The 19,595-nt window shown below is 42.0% G+C and overlaps 2 protein-coding genes across 10 annotated transcripts in view; both read left to right on the forward strand.

Annotated features, from left to right (window-relative positions):
* Nucleotides 1-6: 6 nt before the first annotated feature.
* On the forward strand, nt 7-4,132 carry LOC119012568 (cytochrome c oxidase subunit 7A2, mitochondrial). Its single transcript, XM_037086524.1, has 4 exons — nt 7-164; nt 508-597; nt 3,593-3,677; nt 3,855-4,132. The coding sequence occupies exons 1-4, from the start codon at nt 147-149 to the stop codon at nt 3,911-3,913; spliced, it is 252 nt and encodes an 83-aa protein (XP_036942419.1). The 5' UTR covers nt 7-146; the 3' UTR covers nt 3,914-4,132.
* Nucleotides 4,133-7,053: 2,921 nt separating this feature from the next.
* The window catches only part of col12a1b (collagen, type XII, alpha 1b), a 141,028-nt gene continuing 128,486 nt past the window's right edge, over nt 7,054-19,595 (forward strand). For 4 of the 9 annotated variants that reach the window (XM_037085509.1, XM_037085505.1, XM_037085507.1 and 1 more), the window contains exons 1-7: nt 7,059-7,242; nt 8,009-8,120; nt 12,318-12,434; nt 15,223-15,366; nt 17,123-17,182; nt 18,483-18,746; nt 18,880-19,044. In XM_037085509.1, coding sequence (XP_036941404.1) covers nt 8,045-8,120; nt 12,318-12,434; nt 15,223-15,366; nt 17,123-17,182; nt 18,483-18,746; nt 18,880-19,044 — 826 coding nt within the window. In that variant the 5' untranslated portion in view covers nt 7,059-7,242; nt 8,009-8,044. Of the gene's footprint in view, nt 7,243-7,832; nt 8,121-12,317; nt 12,435-13,535; nt 13,670-14,319; nt 14,520-15,222; nt 15,367-17,122; nt 17,183-18,482; nt 18,747-18,879; nt 19,045-19,595 lie in introns of those variants that run through there. The other 5 variants (XM_037085513.1, XM_037085510.1, XM_037085506.1 and 2 more) reach the window with 5 other exon arrangements.

A 19,595-nucleotide genomic window follows, 5' to 3' on the forward strand; every position in this document is an offset into this window, starting at 1 on the left:
ACCTAAAAGCTGGTTGCCAACCGCCAATAAAAGCCAGTAGAAGAAGAAGAAGAAGACGAAGAAGTCCACGAAGAAGAACCCGAAAACGGAAGTAGAGTTTTCCGGTGTCCTTGTGTGACTGAGGCGACTGCAGACGGACTCTTAAGATGAACAGATCCATATTTGTAAGTGTATTTATTCCTCAATCGCTGCGTTTGCCTTGTAGAATTGTCACTTAACCATGCAGACCAGTATGTGGTCTGAAAATCTTCGACGAAACGACAACATATGCATAAGATTTAGCTACGAACTGTTAGCTAGGGGTCAAAGCCAGGTAACGTCAGGGTGCCGCCGGAACAGTTAGCTTTAGCTTAGCCTCGTAGCTAATCTTACGAGCATTTTGTCCCCTCTGGGCGGCTATATTATCTGTAGATATGAACATAGATTTAGTTTAATCAAGGCGGGTTCAACATGACTTCCGTGTCCTGTCGTGTGGGATGACTTTAGCGGTTTCTTGTTGCTTTCCAGGCGCTCCAGCAGGTGGCACGGCGGACCATCACCAGCTCTGTCCGCCGTCAGGTTGAAAACAAAGTCCCACAGAAACAAAAGCTTTTTCAGGTAAAAATGCATGAAAATACAGCTGTGTTGTCGAAGTGTAATTATCTAATTGAGATGACTGTGAAATGTCCAGCCTTTTTTTTTCTATTTGAGTGCATTTCTATCCCTTTTTTAGTTATAGCTTTTGTAATCGCAATTATTATAGTCTCAGGCGTTTATTACTAAGTTGGTTTGAGCAGAAGTTTTCCCATATCTGCGACTGTGGGACCTAATGCTGTGTAATCCATTTTGACTCATCTGTGTCGTCATCAGTAGTGAGTTGACATTGGTATAAACAAAAGCCAGTAATAACTATCTGTGATGTCTAGAGCCTGTTTATGACCTCAGTCCCGAGTGACAATTCAGTGTTGTCATTGATGTATCAAATTGTATTGCAGTGACGTGTAGTTACTATTTCAGACATTTGATTGTTTTATATGTGATCTATTTGAATGCATTTGCTGTGTCATGATGGATATTGACGTTTGGTTTTTCAAATTTTTGTTTTTTTCTGATTTGAAGGAATGGTTTCTATATTGTGTTTATTGAGAAGAACCCAAAATGATGTTGGTAACACAGTGATGGAGAAGAGAGACCAAATTGTTTTTGACAATGTTTTAGTAGACACACAAACACATGCCCTGTGTGTGAACAGTGATTTGATGTGTGTTTTCACGTGCCTTTGAATCGAATCAAATCAATTTTATTTATATCGCTCAAAATCATAATCACATTGCCTCAATGGGCTTTACAGTGTGTACAGTGAACAGCATCCTCTGTCCTTAGACCCTCGATTCAAGTGAGGAAAAACTTCACATGTTAATGGGAAAAAAACCCTTCTAACAGGGTTAAAAAAAAAAAAAAAACAACAATGGAAGAAACCTCAGGAAGAGCCACAGAGGAGGGATCCCTCTTCCAGGACGGACAGACATGCAGTAGATGTTGCATGTACAGAAAAGTGCAACAAATCACAGTTTACAAGTTGCATTAACAGAAAGTCTGATACACATTATATGTAAAGTGTGTGGATCCAGGAGACGACGGAGCTGGACGAGGCATCACCAAGTGATGTCCGAGCCACACGACCTCCTGTCCACCATGGTGACCTGGAAGAGGGCAGGCCACACCAGATAATTAGTAAGAGACAGAGAAAGCTATGAGGAGATAGTGAAGCAGAGGAGAGCAATGATCCAGCGGAGGAGAGAGAATGGACAGAGAATGCTTCTGATATGGTGCCAAAATAAACAAACAACAACGACAAAAACCTGTGTATGTGTGGTCTTCACCATACTTTGGTCATATTTGTTAATGCTGCCAGCAAACATTATTTTAGCCTGTTATTCAGCAGTAGGTTACATCCTCAAATTTGTCGGCTCTGAATGAAACCAGAGTTTAAATTTGAATTTTGTTGGATCCGTCCGAGATGAGCAAACCGCGTGAAAACAGGTTCACAAAGGCAAACATTTCTGCATCATTCTGGTACGACAGTAGACAGTCGTTGAGATCACAGAAAATATCTTTGATGATCCAACCAGCTGCTGGATAACAGGTAGAAAAATATATACTGCTAAATGAGTTTTCTACCCTGAGGTTTGTGGAGGAACTCGGTTAAAAAGAAACACAATTACACAATAAGAACAGAGTGCTGAGGTCGCTAAAACAGCTGTCTGTGCATGGGGGAGCACAATCTGCACTGTGGTGGTTCTGCTTTTGAGGATCGTACTCTCCAAATAATTTAGAGCCCTCATTTTTTTTCAGGACCAGCCTTCAGAAACTGAAGCAGCCATGACTAAGCCCTGCCACTTAGTTGCCACTGAAAATCCAAATACAGGACTTCAAAGATGCCTCTCCAGAGACACACTAAATAAATAAGGACACAAACAAAGAATCTTGACAGGCTAAACACAGACATGGTTTATGACTTTTTCCTCTGATGAAGTCAAGTGGTAAATATAGCAAATTTGGAGAGATCAGCCCTTGAAAATCTTACACGGCGAGAATAACAACAGTTTTTAATTCAGTGGCTCCTTCAAGGTGCAGTTTTCCAGACAGGAAGTGGTTGGAGCTCCATAAAAGCGCCCAGCAGCAGCGAGAAGCTGCAGGGCGCAAGAGCTGTAGACGTGTACGTGAATATTCCACATGCTGATTGTTGCATGTTTTCATGTCTTGAGCAGCGGTTCTTCTCATGAAGCCCTGAAACCTTGACAGAAAGCCTCTGTCACCTTAGCTCCAAAGATAAGTAGCCGTGTACGTGAAGCAGTCTAACCGAGTGGAGCACTAATGATGTATGTTGCACTGACTGTTTGACCTGCAGTGACTTAAATACCCAAATACGGCACTTACTGAGCGATGAGTCTATCACAGTAGTTGTTTCTAATGCTGCCTGATGTCACCACCACTGGTGTTAAGATGAAGACCTCAGCGATGATGCAACCTGCTGGCGAAGTGTCTTGTAGACTAAACAAACTAGTTTTATGGCTGATTTGTTCTGGTTTGACTGCTGGAATATGCTTCATAACCTGAGTGATTGAGTCCAGCATGCATGCTGAACGGAAGCAACTAAAAGCTACACAAGCTTCTGGGAGATTTTCCTGCTGGTCAGGTCACCCTGAATGTGACTCAGACAGGAGTTCTGAATCAATAAAATATCCTCTTATAAATCTCTAATGGCGACAGTGCTGTTACAAAAAAATGTTCACCAAGGATACAAACGGGTCTGATTTGGCCAATATGTCTTTTTCAGGAACAATACCGTTATACGTTTGCAGTAAATTATAAAAAATATGACTTTGTTTTTACCTATATCCAGCAGAAAATGTATTTTCACCTGATTTTCCTAATAATCAAGCTGAATAGTTTATTTCCTTCTCTACTCCATGTTACCTGAACAGGAGAGCATTTGTTGGGGACTGTTTTCAGTGGCGTATTAATCCACATTTAGCGCTCTAATGAATGTGATTGAGTCCAAGCGAACTTCAGTGTGTTTGTTGAAGTTCCCCATGTTTCTCTCCTGCAGGAGGATAACGGGATGCCGGTTCATTTGAAAGGAGGCACCGGCGACGCCATCCTGTACAGAGCGACGATGGTCCTCACTGTCTTCGGTGAGAAAACCCTCCTCCTCCTTTTTTAATCTGTCTTTTTCCTGCAGAGTTGTCTACTCATGGTTTCTGTAAAATTGAAGCTCATGAGGAGGAAACACAGCTGAACAGAACAGAAATGACTGTTTTGTATACGTTTTGATCCAACTGTTGATTATCATGCCTCGTCCGTCCTTGCAGGTGCTGGATATGTCGTGTACGAGCTGGTGAAGGCGGCGTTCCCTCAGAAGAAAACCTAACTCCTGCCTGCTCCCGCTGTTTCCTTCCATTTAAAAACAGGCCTGCAGCTCTATATATTGTATAAAAGATGATGAACCTCCCTGTGTACCGGGCGACTTGTTTCCCGTTACGGTGGGATTTTGTTTCATGTTCATGGGATCAATATTTATTTCTTGTACTCTCTGTGGTGACCTGAGGATCAATTAAAAAAAAAAAATGGCTCTCATGACCAAATCTTACTGCTGGCTCTTTTCTCTGATCACTTTGTTTGTTTACATACTTGGAGCATTGAATACAGGAAAAAAAAAAAAACTAACATGGAAGAAGGTCAGAAAATTATGTCACATATCCTACATTTAAAACACGGTGAAACTGGCACTGACTAAGTGGAGCAACTCCAGATCTTAGCCAGGTTCTTGATCAAGGGCACTGCCCGGAGAATCAGTCTGATGTACATGAATGGAAACAAGAGATAAAGACATAAATAAAATATTAAAGTAAACAATAATAAAACAACATAGTAAAGTAAACAATAAAATAAAATATTCAATAATAAAGTAGACAGGAAGTCCCTCCTCTGACCCACTAGTTATTTAGCTAGTTGTGAAACAGTCTAAAGGTAATACTGAGGCCTCTGTGTGACCCACATCAGTGAGAAAATTTACCATTTTTGATCATTATTCCTAATGCCTGTGCACGTGATTCTGCGTTAAGTCATAAAATTACAATAATTCTTTGTGGTGGTGTGCCATGGATGAAAAACTGCTCTGTAGTCCAGTGTTACAGCTTTAAAACACTTTTTACTTTGTCTCACCGTGTCACAGGGGCCGCCAGTATCAACAAAAAGTTGTTGTTATTTTTTTTGTCTATTTGAATAAAAGCTGTCAGACAATTGTAGTTCAGTAAAAGTACAATATTTAATCAGAGAATGTGGCATAAAATGGAAAATTCTTAACTGAAGGTACGTCAGATGTGTTCTGAAGTACAGCAACTGAGTAAACGTGCTCACTGACATTCCACCAGTGACGACTCGCTGTGCTTCTGAGCTGTGTACATTGTTTGACGGGTGTTTCTACTATTTCGTCCACCCCATTTATACCAGAGGGTATTCTACGTTCTCATTACGGGCGAGTTGCAGGACATATATTTAGCAATGAATGGAGTGTTTTTCAGTCTTTTATCACAATATACAGTCATCGCCAAACTATGAGCAGATGCTCCAGATTCTTTCTACGAAAGTATAAAACTACACACTCTCACACAGCAACAATACAGCTATTACTATGTCTTGTGTAAGTGTTCAGTTTCCATCACTAGAGGGCGACGTTGACAAAGAAATCAACCTGGACCGTCGCACAGAGGGATATTTACAGGATTGCTGTTCAGGGGTTTACTGCTTTTAACACCTTACTTTTCCCTCATGTAAATAATCAAATGATGTTGCGGACTTTGCTGCTTCTGTGCGAAAAAACAAACAAACATAAAGCTTCCCGAATGGAAATGTTTAATTTGGCACACGCCTCCTGTTCATCTATTGTACAGCTAGGGGTGGATTGTGGTCTGATGTCTGTTTGAATTTCAGTCAGAGTGTAGAGTGTAGAAGGAGACGGCCTCGGGCCTGCTCTGCTATCAGTCCACACCCAATACACATCATTTAACACTCCGTACGAACCAGATGAGCTTGCAGCTCCTCCGTCGGCTCGCAAATAAAGTGCGATCAGCCCTCAGGAATCCGCTGTGTCAGCTGAAACCGCTCTGATGGGCCGGTGCTGAAAACCAGGATGAGGTAGAAAAATCTTCCCCCCCGGTGGTTTTGTCAACACTCATGCCAGGTCCGATCGGCTAACAGCAGAGTCAGTTTGGAGATTTGAGCAACTTAAAGGGCTTCGGAGTGGCTCCTGTCCACCAGGGGGCGACTGTCCAAATACTGATACTGCACATTTTAAGATCATAATAGCAGTTTCAACTCATATCTGCATCATTTTTATGCAAATTTTGAAGCAAAATTGTGTTGTTTTTGTTAGATTTAAGGGACACTATGACCATAAACAAAAATCTTCATGCTCTTTTACAAATGAGCGCTACCTCATTACACACTCTGCTGAGTAGATATTGGGGATTTTTATGGTAAATTTGCTGTATCAAATTAAAATTTTGAACATTAACACATTTGTGGGTAGGCGTAGACCAAATTCGGGGAATCTTTTGTTTTAGAAAGTTTAGGATGATGACGACGCTACAATTTTTGTGTCGCTTTTGCAGATTTTGGGACACAAATGATACGTTTGCAAAGAAAAGGAACTTGGTTGTCACATTTAAAAACATTTAAGCTGACGACAGCGACACAAAAGTCGGGGGTCGCTGCTGAGCATCGTGGGTGTGGTGCCAGATTTGGGGGCTCCATAAAAAAATGTTTTGATTGAGAGGTTTTTGGAGCTTCAGGGAGTTTTTCCATATTAGTTTTACTTCAACAAATCTTTATTATTACAGTCCACACATTTTGCTGTATTTTGCACCAGATTCGAGGATTTATGTGACAAAGTCTTTGACTGCAGCCACACCTTTGGGACTCTGGTGGGGGCGCTATCACACGTTTTGTGATCATAACAATCACGTTTTCAGGGCAAAATAAGAAAGTCTTAATTTTGACTTTGTGCAGATTGTGTGCTGTGAAAGTTTTTGCAGAGGATTAATCCTCATTGCTGCTTCATCAGACCCTCCGGTGGAACCCAGAAACCTCTGTTCCGTCCCTGGAAGCCGGGACGACGCATTAAAAACGTGAAAAGACTGACCCGGGGCGCAGTTTACTAGACTGTGTAATATTTTCCCATTGATTCCCGAAATGAAAAAAGGGGGTAAAAGCCTCCGTCACTTTCCCTGAGCTGACCCCCCTCTCTTCCCGAAAAGCAGATCTGCGCTGCTGTCTCCTTGCGGCCGAGACGCACAGAAGCCCTCCATCACCGGAAAGGAATGCAGAAAACTATGTAAAAGTTTCCGTGTGTGTGTGTGTGTGTGTGTGTCTCCCAGCACTTGGAGAGGTTACACATCACTTTTTTGGCCCGGCTGGATGTCGTAAGAGCTCCGCGGCGGGGCAGGCAGATCTGGGAGCAGCCCCCCTGTTAAGTAGCAGATTGTGTGGAGAGTCTTCCCACTTGGAAAGAGGCTCGCCGACGCGTCTGGGAACCAAAAACCCGCGGAGCGTTCTGACTTCAACACCGGACCACCTCACTCTCCCTTTTCTCAGGTTGGGGGTCTACAACAGAGAATTTAACTTTTTATTTTTTTTTTATTTTTTATTTGTTTTTGTTTCTTGATCCAAGCCAAAGAAATTCACCAGTCTCCTCTATAGGTCAGTCCTGCATGGGTCTTGATTTATTTATTCATTTTTTAAAATATAGTTTAGCTCCAGGTGATAAAAAGACGCGTCATTTCATTCCACGCGACTTTTAAAAATAGTGCTATTTCCATCCTCTTTTATTCTGGATATTCCGAGAAAACGCGTGGACGCTCTTTGCGCCGTCGTGCGTAATTGCGCACGGCGCCGGCTCGATCCTGGTTTTTTGTTTTTTTGTTTTTTTTCTTATCTGTGGAGGTAATTCCTCCCAGTTAGAGTGGGCACATCTCATCACCAGAGGTGTTTGTTAGACACTAAGTTGGACCTTCTGCAGTGCAATCTGCACTAAATATTAAGCTGATTGAGGAACAGAGCCGAATTTTACGCAACGTATAGATTGCTTTTTTTTCCTCGATCAAATTGGCTTTATTAGTCGTTGAAAGTTGTTAAGTCGTGTGTTTCTGTTTTATTTTACATTATCCATTCATGCATATAAAGTCTGTCATTAATTTTTTAATTATTTTCCGCGGGGGGGGGGACTGTTGGGGGCTGTTTGAGGAGCAGTTTTTAGAGCGCAAGGATCATGGAAATATGAAACATTCCCGCTCGGAAAAGCTGCGTTTTCGTGATGGCTTTTAAGCAACCGGTTGATATGAGACAGTAGTAGGTTATAAAAGACACATCAGTCACATGCAGGTTGCTGTAAGGTCTGCTGAGGCCCTGAGGCTGCCGCGGGGCCGCAGTGTGAGGGTCTAACCGCCTCCTCCTCCCTCTGCCGCAGCTTCATTCATGCGCTGCTGATCTTGGGGAGCTGACGATGAAGAGCAGGCTGTTTCTGGCAGCGGCTGCCCTCCTGGCACTGCTGCTGTCCTCCTCTCAGGCCCAGAGTCAAGGTAAAGCCTCCTCCTCCTCTTTCTCCTCCTCCTCCTCCTCTTTCTCCTCCTCCTCCTCCTCCTTCCAAATCTCTGTGACCCAGCACATCTGACTCCTCTCACCTCTGCCTTCTCTCTGCCTACGCGGAGCTGAACATTTAGTCTGAATAAAAGCATCTGAAATAGAGAAAGCATATGTGTGTGTTTGTGAATTGATTTGTTTGAACTGATTTCAGCCTCTGTTTAACCTTTGATTGATGATTTGTCTTCTTTTGCCCCAGTAATTCCAGTTTCCTTCAGGAATTTGCCAGATTTCCTCTTGAAGAGAGGAAAAAAAAAGAGAGAGAGAAAGAGAGAGAAAAAAGAGTCCCGGTTTCAAATATCTGGTTTGAGTTTGTGGAAAGGAGTTTTTTTCTTTTTCTTTTTTTTTTTGTTTAACCAAACCAGTAGCGCCTCTGAATCGGTTGTAGCTATGGATGTAACGTGACCACAGCGGTGACTTAGCTGGGGAATGACAGTAAAAGCTGGCCTAGAGTTGGAGATACAGCAAAAAATCTTAATCATCTTTATAGCATCGATTTACGTTTCTTAGTCCTGGTAAGCAGTAATCTATCTTAAAAATTATATAAAAAACTGAATAATTAAGAAAAGATGATGAAGAAAAAGAAAGAAAAATATGTTTTTTTAAGCCTCTCCTGCATCTCATGTGAGGCCACACAGCTGGAATAAATATCCATTTGTAGGTTACGTCGGGCCAGACTGATGTAGTTTAATTATTTTTACACCAGGAGGGGCCCTTGCTTACAATATACTATCAGTTACTGTAGTCTGGGCTCTCCTGCTTTCAGAAAAAGAAGAGAAAAAAAAGAGAGAAAAAAAAGGAAAAAATCCAGATGGCACGTGGCCAAGTTTCCTCCCTACGTCCTGTCTCCTGATGGAACGGAAAGACAAAATATGACTTTCACATTATTTTCCAGGGGTTTCAGAGGCTTGGAGAGCAGAAAATCTGCTCATCTGTGCCTCTGGATTTTCTCTGACGAAGACAGTGCAGTAAAAATCCATGAAATCGGCAGCAGGAGGAGGAGAAGCTTTCTTTTCTCTCCTTCCAGGAGGGTTTTTGACCTCCTGTGACCCCCCTCCCTTTAATGTCCAGACGGGGGCCCTCGCTGCCTCCCCAAAAGCCATCCTAACAGGGTCGTATATATCCTCCTGCATGGAACAGTTTGACACGTCGGGGCCGGAGGCCCGAACACCTTGAAGAGAAGAGAAGCAGAACAGGAATGCCTCTGCTCTGAACTGTCACATCTCAGGCGAAACATCACAAATTAAAGGCAGTGTAGAGCCCCGGACCCCGGAGCTGCAAAGAAAAGCTGCATAACCGGGCTGTGAGTGTGGATGGTGTGTGCGTGTGTGTGTGTCCCTCTGGTCTGGATAGTTTTTGGTCCTTTGGAAACAGAAGCAGCAGCCCCTGCGGCCCTTGAATTGACTCACCAGGTTGGTGGTTCCTCCATTCTTGACGTCCTGTCACCCTCCCGGTCAAGCCTGGACGGGGTCAGCCGACCCTGAGTCCTGGCTTCACGACAATATTTTTCAGTGATATTCTTCACCCCCTACATTAACAGTCCAGCTGGTTGGTGGTCTAGAAAGAAAAGGCTTCGATTACCTTAATCTGCAATAAGCTCTAGCTAGATCTTATGGTGTAGGGAGTCTTTAATGTTGATGCTTAGTTTTTATTTGAGTAGTTTGCGCTGCGGCTGTAATGTTTCGTAAAAGGAGCCCGAAACTCTGGAGCTCAGACTGTCCTAGATAATAATGTTCCTCCAGCATGAAAAGATTAAGAAGGTGACGCAATGTTTCCACCTGTGTGTTACATGAAGAAGTGAAGAGAAAGTTCAGGGAATAAGTGTTCAGTACGGAGGGGGTCGGCGAGATCCATACCAATAAGACAACTGATAGCTCTCCTTTTATATTCTAGCTTTTTATTATCAGAGTGGATTCGTTTGGTGGAACTCTACTGTATGGTAATGATAAATACTGACACATTAGCCTCTCCTTTATGATTGTCAGCAACTAATCTCCTTTGCTGCAGTATTGGAGTTAAGTAACATTTGGAAGCGCTTGCGCTTTACTTGAGTATTTCCATTTTCTGCGACGTTATACTTCAATTCCACAACATTTTGGAGGCAAGTGTTACCCTTGTTACTCCACTGGGTGACTTGAGTCACTGATCTCAGCCGGCAGTCGTGAGGCAGGAGTAGCGCTGCATTTTAGAACTAATTTATTTCATAGAAAAAAAAAGTTGATTATGGAATCTGATAAGAGACGCTGACCCCGACTGAGCTATTACTTGGACTTCTTCTTTCTGTCTTCATGTCGATCCTTTCTTGCTGGAAAAAAAAACAAGATTTGTTGTCACAGGCTCATTGTCGACCTCTGAAAGGATCGAGGCTACTCGTTTTTTTAGTTTTTTCTTTTGCTGTACTTTTCTTGTCCTTCAGCTACTTTAACCAGAGTAATTCTAGATCTTCAGTTTATTTCAAGCGTTTGTCAAGATTAAAGCCTCGAGTCCTAGCCAGAAAAGGCAGCGTGAGGCTAGATCATGAGACGGGCGAGCATTTACTTGTTTGTGAACTCATCCTCCGACCCCAACCTGAAGAATATCATTTTAAAATATTCACCAACCAATAACCCGTGGTCCCTCGTGTACATGGACACTTTTTTTTTTTCCGTCCATTGCTCCAAGTTGTCGTGAACAACTTTCCATGTACACGTGCATGATCGTCCACGTCAGTGACCACCAGCTCGTCTGTGTGCTCTTCTTCTCTTGTTTGTCGGTTAACGTCACAAACACCAGCGGTTCTTAAACTACGCTCCAGATCACCGAAGGATCGGTTTTGAACCTCCAGACAAAAGCAGGGAAAAAAAGATTCTGTCATTGGCATTTAAAGAAAAAAAAGATTTGGACCTGGACTTCGAGAAGTTTAAGAACCTCTGGTGCAGTTTTTTTTTTTGGGGGGGGGGGGGGGGATGAACGAGCAGAAAAAAGACGTACACGTGTCTTCACCGGCATCGTGTCATCTTTTGCGAGGTTTGCAATGGAGACAGTGAAAGTGATCGAGCAGATCTTTATCCATTGTATAATCAATACAGTTTCAGAGGTTCATCACATTTGTGTGTGGTTTTTTGTTTGTTTTATTTGTTTGTTTTTTTTTTGCTGTGTGTCAATTCAACATCACGAGTTGGATTGAGGTCATGGACAGTCTGCCTGGATGTCGGCTGGTCCATGTTGTAGTTTGACGACAGGGACGGAAACTTTTCATTTTTATTTGACGTAGCTGGTGATTTCCAGTATCCAGAAACTTGATTTTTTTTTTTTTGGGATGGAAATCACATAAATGTCCTGTTAAAGTGCCATGTATGGAAGCAAAGAAAGGCCTTAGACTGGAACATCTCACCACTACTGTTATTTTTTTTTCTTTTTCTTTTTGCGTTCATAGCATCTGAATTTATGTGGTCTGAATTCCCAAAAGGTCAAAAGTTTTGTTCTCTCAAAAACTGATCTTACGTTGCTCTTTAAACCCAACCTTGGTTTTAAGAACTGAAAATGGCCGATTGAATCTGAAGATCTTGAAACTATTAAACTTTTGTGAAGCCCAACATTTGAAGTCTTGACCTAGAAAATTCCAAGAACACCAATTCAAATAGATATTTAAGAGCTGTGTCAGTAAGTAAGCTAAGTCAGTATTTTTTTAAAATCTTTTTTTTAGTCACTTATGGCCTTTTTTGGCTTCCGTAACACTAAACCACGTCCAAAATGTCATCAGTTTTCCTCCTCCCGCCGTGTGTGTGTATCATCCCTTGAATGTGTCGAAACCCTTTGAAGACAGTGTTGTGTTGTTCCGTTGTGTTTGTTGTCTTCGCTGTGTTCTCGCTTGAGTTTGTTGTCCGTGGCTGCCGGCCACCCCAGCTCAAACGGAGGTCATTTTTCATCTCTGAAATGGCTTCCCTCCCTCCTTCACATCTGTAGTTTTGGTTTGTCTTGTGTCGTTCGCTCCAACCGTCGAACGTGTCAAACTTCCAACCCTGGAAGTGTCGACTGTTGGGGCCAAAACAAAAAAACAAAAACAAAAAATCCTTATACGCTTCATATCACAATACATTCACCTTCCTACAGCTGCGGGGATTAACTGTGTTTTCTTCTGTTCCCCCCCCTCGCAGTCGACCCCCCATCGGACTTGAGGTTTAAGATTTTAAATGAGAACACGGTGCAGATGATGTGGAGCAGGCCCCAGTCGAGGATAGAGGGCTACAGAATACAAGTGACCTCGGATGCAGGTGGGTAGCATCATTAAAATGGCAAGTCACGTCCTGCCGAGGCCGTAACGTTCCGAGCGCCGAAAAAAAAAAAAAACTCTAAGACATCGACAGTCCCCGGCAAGACTCAACGCTCCCCCCGACAATTATCTGGAGATATCTGCAGACACATGTTTGGCTCCAGAAGCTCCTAATGACAAAATAAAACTGGGGGTGAGGGAAAAGAAAAAAAAACCATTATCACTGTCGAAGGTTGTCAGGACGAGTTTAGCTCAGGAGTGCGGATGTCACGTCTAGCGGAGGCTCATTAAACGGCTGGGATGATTTGAAAAAGACAGCTCGAGGGTCGTTTCAGGTGCTGCAAACGAACTTGTTGAGTTGTATAATAATCGTAGCGTTGGGGTGTTTTTTCTACCTTTAGTTCCAATAAATCTTAATGCTACAGTGAACAGTTACATTTGAGACAACAGTGCGCTTCAGACTTTTAGGCAGCATGGGGTTAGGAGAGACATCGTCCTCACGTTTTCAACTTTGACAATGCAACGCAAAGCGCGGGAGCTAGTTGCAACAGCGCCCACGTATGTTCAAACTAGTTAGAGGTATTTATGTTTAGGTGAGCGGAGATTTGCATGTCACACAGACTTGTTCTTAGAGTTGCTACTAAATAGGCTAATTACACCGAGCAGTATTTAGGCGTTACTCCGAATGTTTGAACTGTGCTAACTGGTAACTGACAGAAAGCTTGAAAATATAAATTAAAATCCCGCTCGGTTTAACTTGGAATGTAATGTTGGCTAAAACAAATAATATTAGCTTACATTTATACTCAGTTGCTGACAGGTGTAGCTAACTTTTAATGACTATAAGTTAACTAAACTAGATACGTAAAAAAAGCTTGCGTTCAATGTCAGATTTAGGCTGTTGGCAAACTGAACTTGCCACCAAACATAATTTTAGCATTTATATTTAGTAATGGCTGCATGTAACCATTTTTTATTCGCTAGTTGAAAGAGCAAACTGAAAGAATTGACATTAGCCTGCATTTCTTTATTCAATAAATGCTGTTTTTAACTGTTACACACTAACTAGCATTACCTGTAACTTTAATGTATTGTTAGCAAAGTTGCTAAATGACAGAATCTTAGCGTTAGCCCTATGCTATGCTATTAACTAACTGAACCAGCTGGCCAACGGAACTAACATTAGCCTGCATATTTGTATTCTGTAACTGCTATGTATTTAGCTTACTAAACCAGGTAACAAAGAATTTGCTTATTAACTTTCAGTAACTGTCAGGTGTGACTGTTAGGTACTATTAGCTAACCACACTTACCACACTGAAGCAGCTAACTGACAGAAATATAATTAGCTTGTATTTAAATTCAGCAACCACCTGGCGCAACTGCTAGCTTAAAGTTACAGTGCACATTTTAATGTAATCACGTTCAGGTGGGACTGTTGCGTACTATCAGCTAACAAAACCACCTGACTGACAGAACTGACATTAGCTTGCATATTTAGTTCAAAGCGCGGCGAGGTTATTTTTCAGTTGGATATTCGACATTCAATCCGGAGAGCACAGAGAAGGCAAGGCAAGGCAAGGTTTATGTGTATAACTGAGTCAGAAGGCGCTGCTGAGTGAATGTCTGTCTTCAGTAACTGCGACGCATATTAAGTGCTTTTGGCTAAATGGAGCAGCTAACCGACAGAACTAATCTTTGCTCGCATATTTAACATTACGTTCAATAAATGTCAGGTCTGACAGTTAGCTAACCAAACTTGGCAACTGACCGAACTAACGTTAGCTTGCATATATGATTCCCATACATGTTAGTTAGCGACTTTTAGCTATCTTAACTAACCAGCTGAAAGAACTAATGTTAACTTGCATATTTACATTCATTCATGGCGATGGCAATAACAGCTAGGTGTAACTGATAAGCTTTGTTGGCTAACTTGTACAGCTTAAGGACGCAACTAATTTTCGCTTGCATATTTAACAGTACTTTAACTGTCAGATGTAGCTAACGGTCAGCTAACAAAACCAGTTATCTGACAGACTGATATTCGCTTTACATCCCGTAACAGCTAACCTAGGTGTTATTGGTAGGTACTGTTGGCTAACAAAAGTAGCTAACTGACAGAACAGATTTTTGTCTGCATTTTAACAATTTAATGTAGCTTTCATGTATAACAGTATCAGACATTTAAAACAAACTTGGCAACTGAAAGAACTAATGTTAGTGTGCAGAATTGCCTACCATAGCTATCTTAATTAGACAGGTGACAGATATAATGTTAGCTTACATATTTACATTCACTTGCTTTGCTAACTGAGACAGCTAACAACTGAGAGGTGTAACTGTACTGTCAACTGAACTGGCATAACTAACGTTATGAGTATCGTGAGAGCTTGAGGTGATATATCTGATGTTCTTTGTATGAATCTAATCTAGTCTTTTCACATTAATAATTCTTTAAAATAGGCATCAATAATTTCCAAACTTAAAGAGTCAACACATGAACTGTACACTATGTGCAGCGGTGGCATCATTTAATGAATAACTGCACTTGACTCAATGGAAGATTTGGGCATTTAAGGGTTAAACTAATGTGTTTTGGTTCCTAGTAATGCGGAAAGTTTTCATTAAATTGAATCAAACTGTTGTTGTCTGTTTATGCGGCTCTTCCAGTCCTCGGGTCAACAGTCGGAATCAGGTTTTTCTGGAGCCCTGTTTTGACTCTTGGAGAAATGAAGTAATGCAATATTTTCCTAATAGCTTCCCTCTGACTCTGTGCATTCTTGTAGAAGAACCAGCGAAAGAATTTACTCTGCCTGGATCTGCCACTAAGACCTCCATCTCAGACCTGACTCCAGATGTGGATTATACCGTAACAATATCTGCGTACGCTGGATCAGAGGAGAGTCTGCCCATGACCGGCCAGATCACACGTGAGTCACTGTGCCCCGAAGTGTGTGAGTGTGTGTGTGTAAAGTAGCAACAGATATTTATCCAAATGCTAAATAAAGTTTGTCTGCAGCTGGTAAGTTCTGGCAGGAAGTAACCACGATGACAACCTGCTTCAGTTTAAAACCAATCTGGCTGGTAATGTTACTAAAGACCCCATAAAGAGAGTGGACAAAATAACAGGAACCCCCGACGGCGTTTGTTTCCATCATGTCGTCCGCTCTCTGCATCATTATTTCAGTTTTCCCATGCAGTGCAGCTCTTTAGAAAATGTACATTCTTTAACACATTTTCAAATAAAGAAAGAGAAAACAATCTCACCACCTTCAAGTAGCTGTTGTTGAGCTTATGATCATATCTCATGGTCATCATTAAAACATTCAGACAATTTTTTTGTGAATTAATTTCATTCTGGATCCTGGAAATAACACCAAACAACAGTCTCAACACAACATCCATTTAGTTTGTCAATTTCAGAATAAACACAGACAGTTAAACCATCAATTTCTGTATAACTTCCTTCAAATGTTTGCTTGAATATTGAGTTTGGGGCCTCTTTAAATCCTTCAAATAATAACAAAAAAAAACATTATTCATAGATTGTTTAACTGTTTACAATCCATGTCCATAGTCTGTGATGAAGACGAAGTCAACATGGCCTCATCTATCTGAGTACAAGTAACACAGCTTCACAGATTGTAAGCAGGAAGTATACACATAGAAGAAAGAGTACAAACGTAGTGCTTGCAGTAAAAAAGATGAGGTTATTCTTGTAATGTGCGTTTCTGTGAGTTGAATGCGTTACATCTGTTAACTGGACCTAAGTTCAAGCCATTTCTCATGGGATGGGAACTTCCTGTGGTCTGCAGTGGTGGAATTCCTGTGTTTGTTGTTGACCCATCCATCACCCCTGATCTCCTTGGACTTTCCCACTCTCGTTACTACATCACCTGACCTTTTTCAGGCATCTGTTTTCCACAGACTTAATTGGATGGATTAGAATCACCTGCATGCAAAATTGAAATTTGGCGTTTGCACTGCACGCAATTTGAAAGTCTAAATTGGTGCTATTTGTATGCAGATCAAGGCATCTGGACTGCATAAATAGATATTGGTTTATTCGAAGGCGTCATGAGCCAAAAAGGCCAGGGATTGCTGATATAGTAAGTGAAAGAGGCAGAATGAGGTGAAGCACTTAATGCTCCAACTCTGGACACGAATAAGATAGGATGGGCAGCTGCAGCTGGTTGAAATACAAAAACTAGTAAACATTAAACTGTCATTTATCATTGCTTATGGATCAGTAAATGAGTGGTGACTCAGATTTCCATCCCAATGCAGTTTGGTGGGGACGTCTGCTTGGCACAGCTGCAAACACTGATGATCAGAGCTCTGGAGATTCCCTGGAAATCTGTCAGAAACTATGACATCAACTCTCTAATTTCACCATTTGGGAGCTCATTTTGCACATTTGCTGTATATATGAGTAGGAAATGTTGCACAAGAAACCCCCAGATGGGAGAAGAAATCCTACGTATGGCCACAAAAGACGGGTTTTGATCCAGCTTGAGTGCTCTGCTATTTGTTAAAGGAAAACAGTAACAGTTACTGACAGAAAATAGTTCACATGATGATGTTCGAGTGAAGGTTTGGGTCTTTTGAGGATAGCTTCAGCAACAGATAAGATTATATTATTGTCTGTAACTATTGTAATGGCATGAATGTGTTTTTGTCTTTCAGTCGAGTCAAGTGGGAGCTCAAGAGGAACATCCAGGAAACCAGACGCTTCAGATTCAGTCAGTAAGTCCTCTCCCTCATTAACTTTGAACCTTAACGAGAGGTTTCCATCACCGCTGACATAATGAGTTACTAGCATTCAGGTCTTCGCCATTCTTCCTCGACTTTCCCACATTTTGTCCTCGAACTTTCTTCTTCCCTGTTGGGCGGTGTCCCTCAGCCTGAGCTCAGCAGCGATGGGAGGCTCCTACCACACAACACCCCATTGTATAGCAATAATCAAAATTAGGCTCCCATAAATCTCTAAAGTATTCGGTCATCGGATTGGGCCCCTGCCGGCCAATTATGCCAATATGGAGGAAGCTGCGCATGCTCAGTCAGTGCGGGGGTCGTGGGCGGGGCGGGAGGCCACTGTTGGAGCTGGGGGAGCAGGCCCAGCCCCGAAGTGCTGAGAGAAGTGGAAACCATTACAGATCCTGATTTACAAGAGCACTGCTGCTGCCCTGGCCCAGTTCTGCAGATGATGACGAGCTTGTGCTGATTTTTCCTGCTTTTCATGAGAGGAAAGTCAAACGGAAACTCCAAGCGAGCAGAGCGCAGTCCTGTACCTCAGCCTACAACGCTACAACCTGACATCTAGTGGGACCGAACGGCTCCTAAAGGATTCTGAACAATCGAAAAGAGAATATCGATGATGAGCTTCAAAAGCTGTTTGGGGAAACCGTCATAACATTATTACATTATGACATTATTATCAAGATCTAGTTGTGTTTTTGTGTTTTTTGCTTTAACTTATCACAAGAATTAAATGCTGATGGCACAGTGTGATGGCTATAGAATAAAGAGACCATTGGCATTTCTATCTGCTTTCACTTTTACATTAATTAATAAATTCACATTCTGTTCTTTGTTGTCGGCAGTTGCTACTCTGAGGAAAATGGAAACAATCTAGTTGTATTCACAACGGTGGCATTAACATTAATACCGTTCTTTAAAGGCAACTAAAAGTGCTATATATTCTGAGATAAAGGCCAGTCATGTGCAAACTCATCACCAATTTCATCCTCTGGGGAGGATGAATCTCTATATTGAACTTAAGCGCATCAGTCTAATAGCTTTTTAGGTGTCTGAATCTGGACCAAAAGACATCCATGGACCAACTACATTGCCATTAAAGCCTAACTTATAACAGGCTGCTTGGCAGTTATGACATGAGCCACTGAACAGAAATACCAAATTTCCGACCATAAACAAGTATCAGTCAACACTTTCCATCCTTCTTTGTCTCTCTCTCTTTCTATGGACTACATTTCAGAAGTGCCCCCATACATATTTCCTCCACTGTCTCTTGTCCTCTTTCCAGAATGCTCTTTCAGCGCCATCGCCGACGTGGTGTTCTTGGTGGATGGCTCCTGGAGTGTTGGCAAGCAGAACTTCAAATACATCCGTAACTTTATCTCAGCGACGGCCGGCGCCTTTCAGATTGGAGAGGACAAAACCCGAGTGGGCGTGATCCAATACAGCAATGACGTACGGCCAGAGTTCAGCCTAAACACACACTTCACCCGACCGTCGCTGCTCCGGGCCATTGGCTCGCTGCCATACAAAGGAGGAGACACTAGGACAGGTACATTGTTAATGTCCTTTAATGTTTCTGCAGCTATTGTATTATTATAACAACTTCATGTTGTTTCCTATAACTTGATATAGAATAGCTTGCATTACTTCAAACTTCCCTCCTGCCTGTCTCTTTGCTCCAGGTGATGCCCTCGACTACGTTCTTAAAACCGCTTTCAGTGAGGCGGCCGGCGCCAGGAAGGATTTTCCCAAAGTGCTGGTGATCATCACAGATGGCAAATCTGAGGATCCAGTGGAGATCTACGCCAGGCAGCTCAGGAGCAGGGGGGTGGAGATCTTTGTCCTCGGTACATAGCCAGAACAAGTTTATGACATTCCACATCTTACATTTTCCATTCGTATTTTGATGCTTTTAACTGTCGACTAGCAAAAGCAACTTGTGAGGACGTAAAAGGGCAGAAGATGAAATTCCTAGATCATTAACACTACAAGCGAGTGATAGCAAGTATTATGTATGTTTACGCTAAGGCTTCATTGTCAGACTTTCCATAATCTCAGGACGGAGAAACAGAAGTGGGCTGTTGCCATGGTGTTAAAGAGGGCTGGTGGTTAAATAATAATAACAGCTCATCTTCTTCAGTCGCTGAAAAACAGGTCACTGATTGAAAAGTGCTTAGTCAAACATGAAATATGCTCTTAGTTACTGGAGTTTTCACAAATCACAGAAGAGCTTGGCTTCCTTTCAGCCACAGTGAAAGAAAAATATTTGAGTGGTGAAATTTGTGCACGGAAATCAGTGATGTGTGATTAACTAAAGGAAAATATTTCACATCTGTGGAAAAAAAACAAAACAACTGAGTGTCTGAGTGTGGAAGATATTCAAAAAATGATTTTAAAA

Source organism: Acanthopagrus latus, chromosome 22 (genome assembly GCF_904848185.1).
Source record: "Acanthopagrus latus isolate v.2019 chromosome 22, fAcaLat1.1, whole genome shotgun sequence".
Lineage (NCBI taxonomy): Eukaryota > Metazoa > Chordata > Actinopteri > Spariformes > Sparidae > Acanthopagrus > Acanthopagrus latus.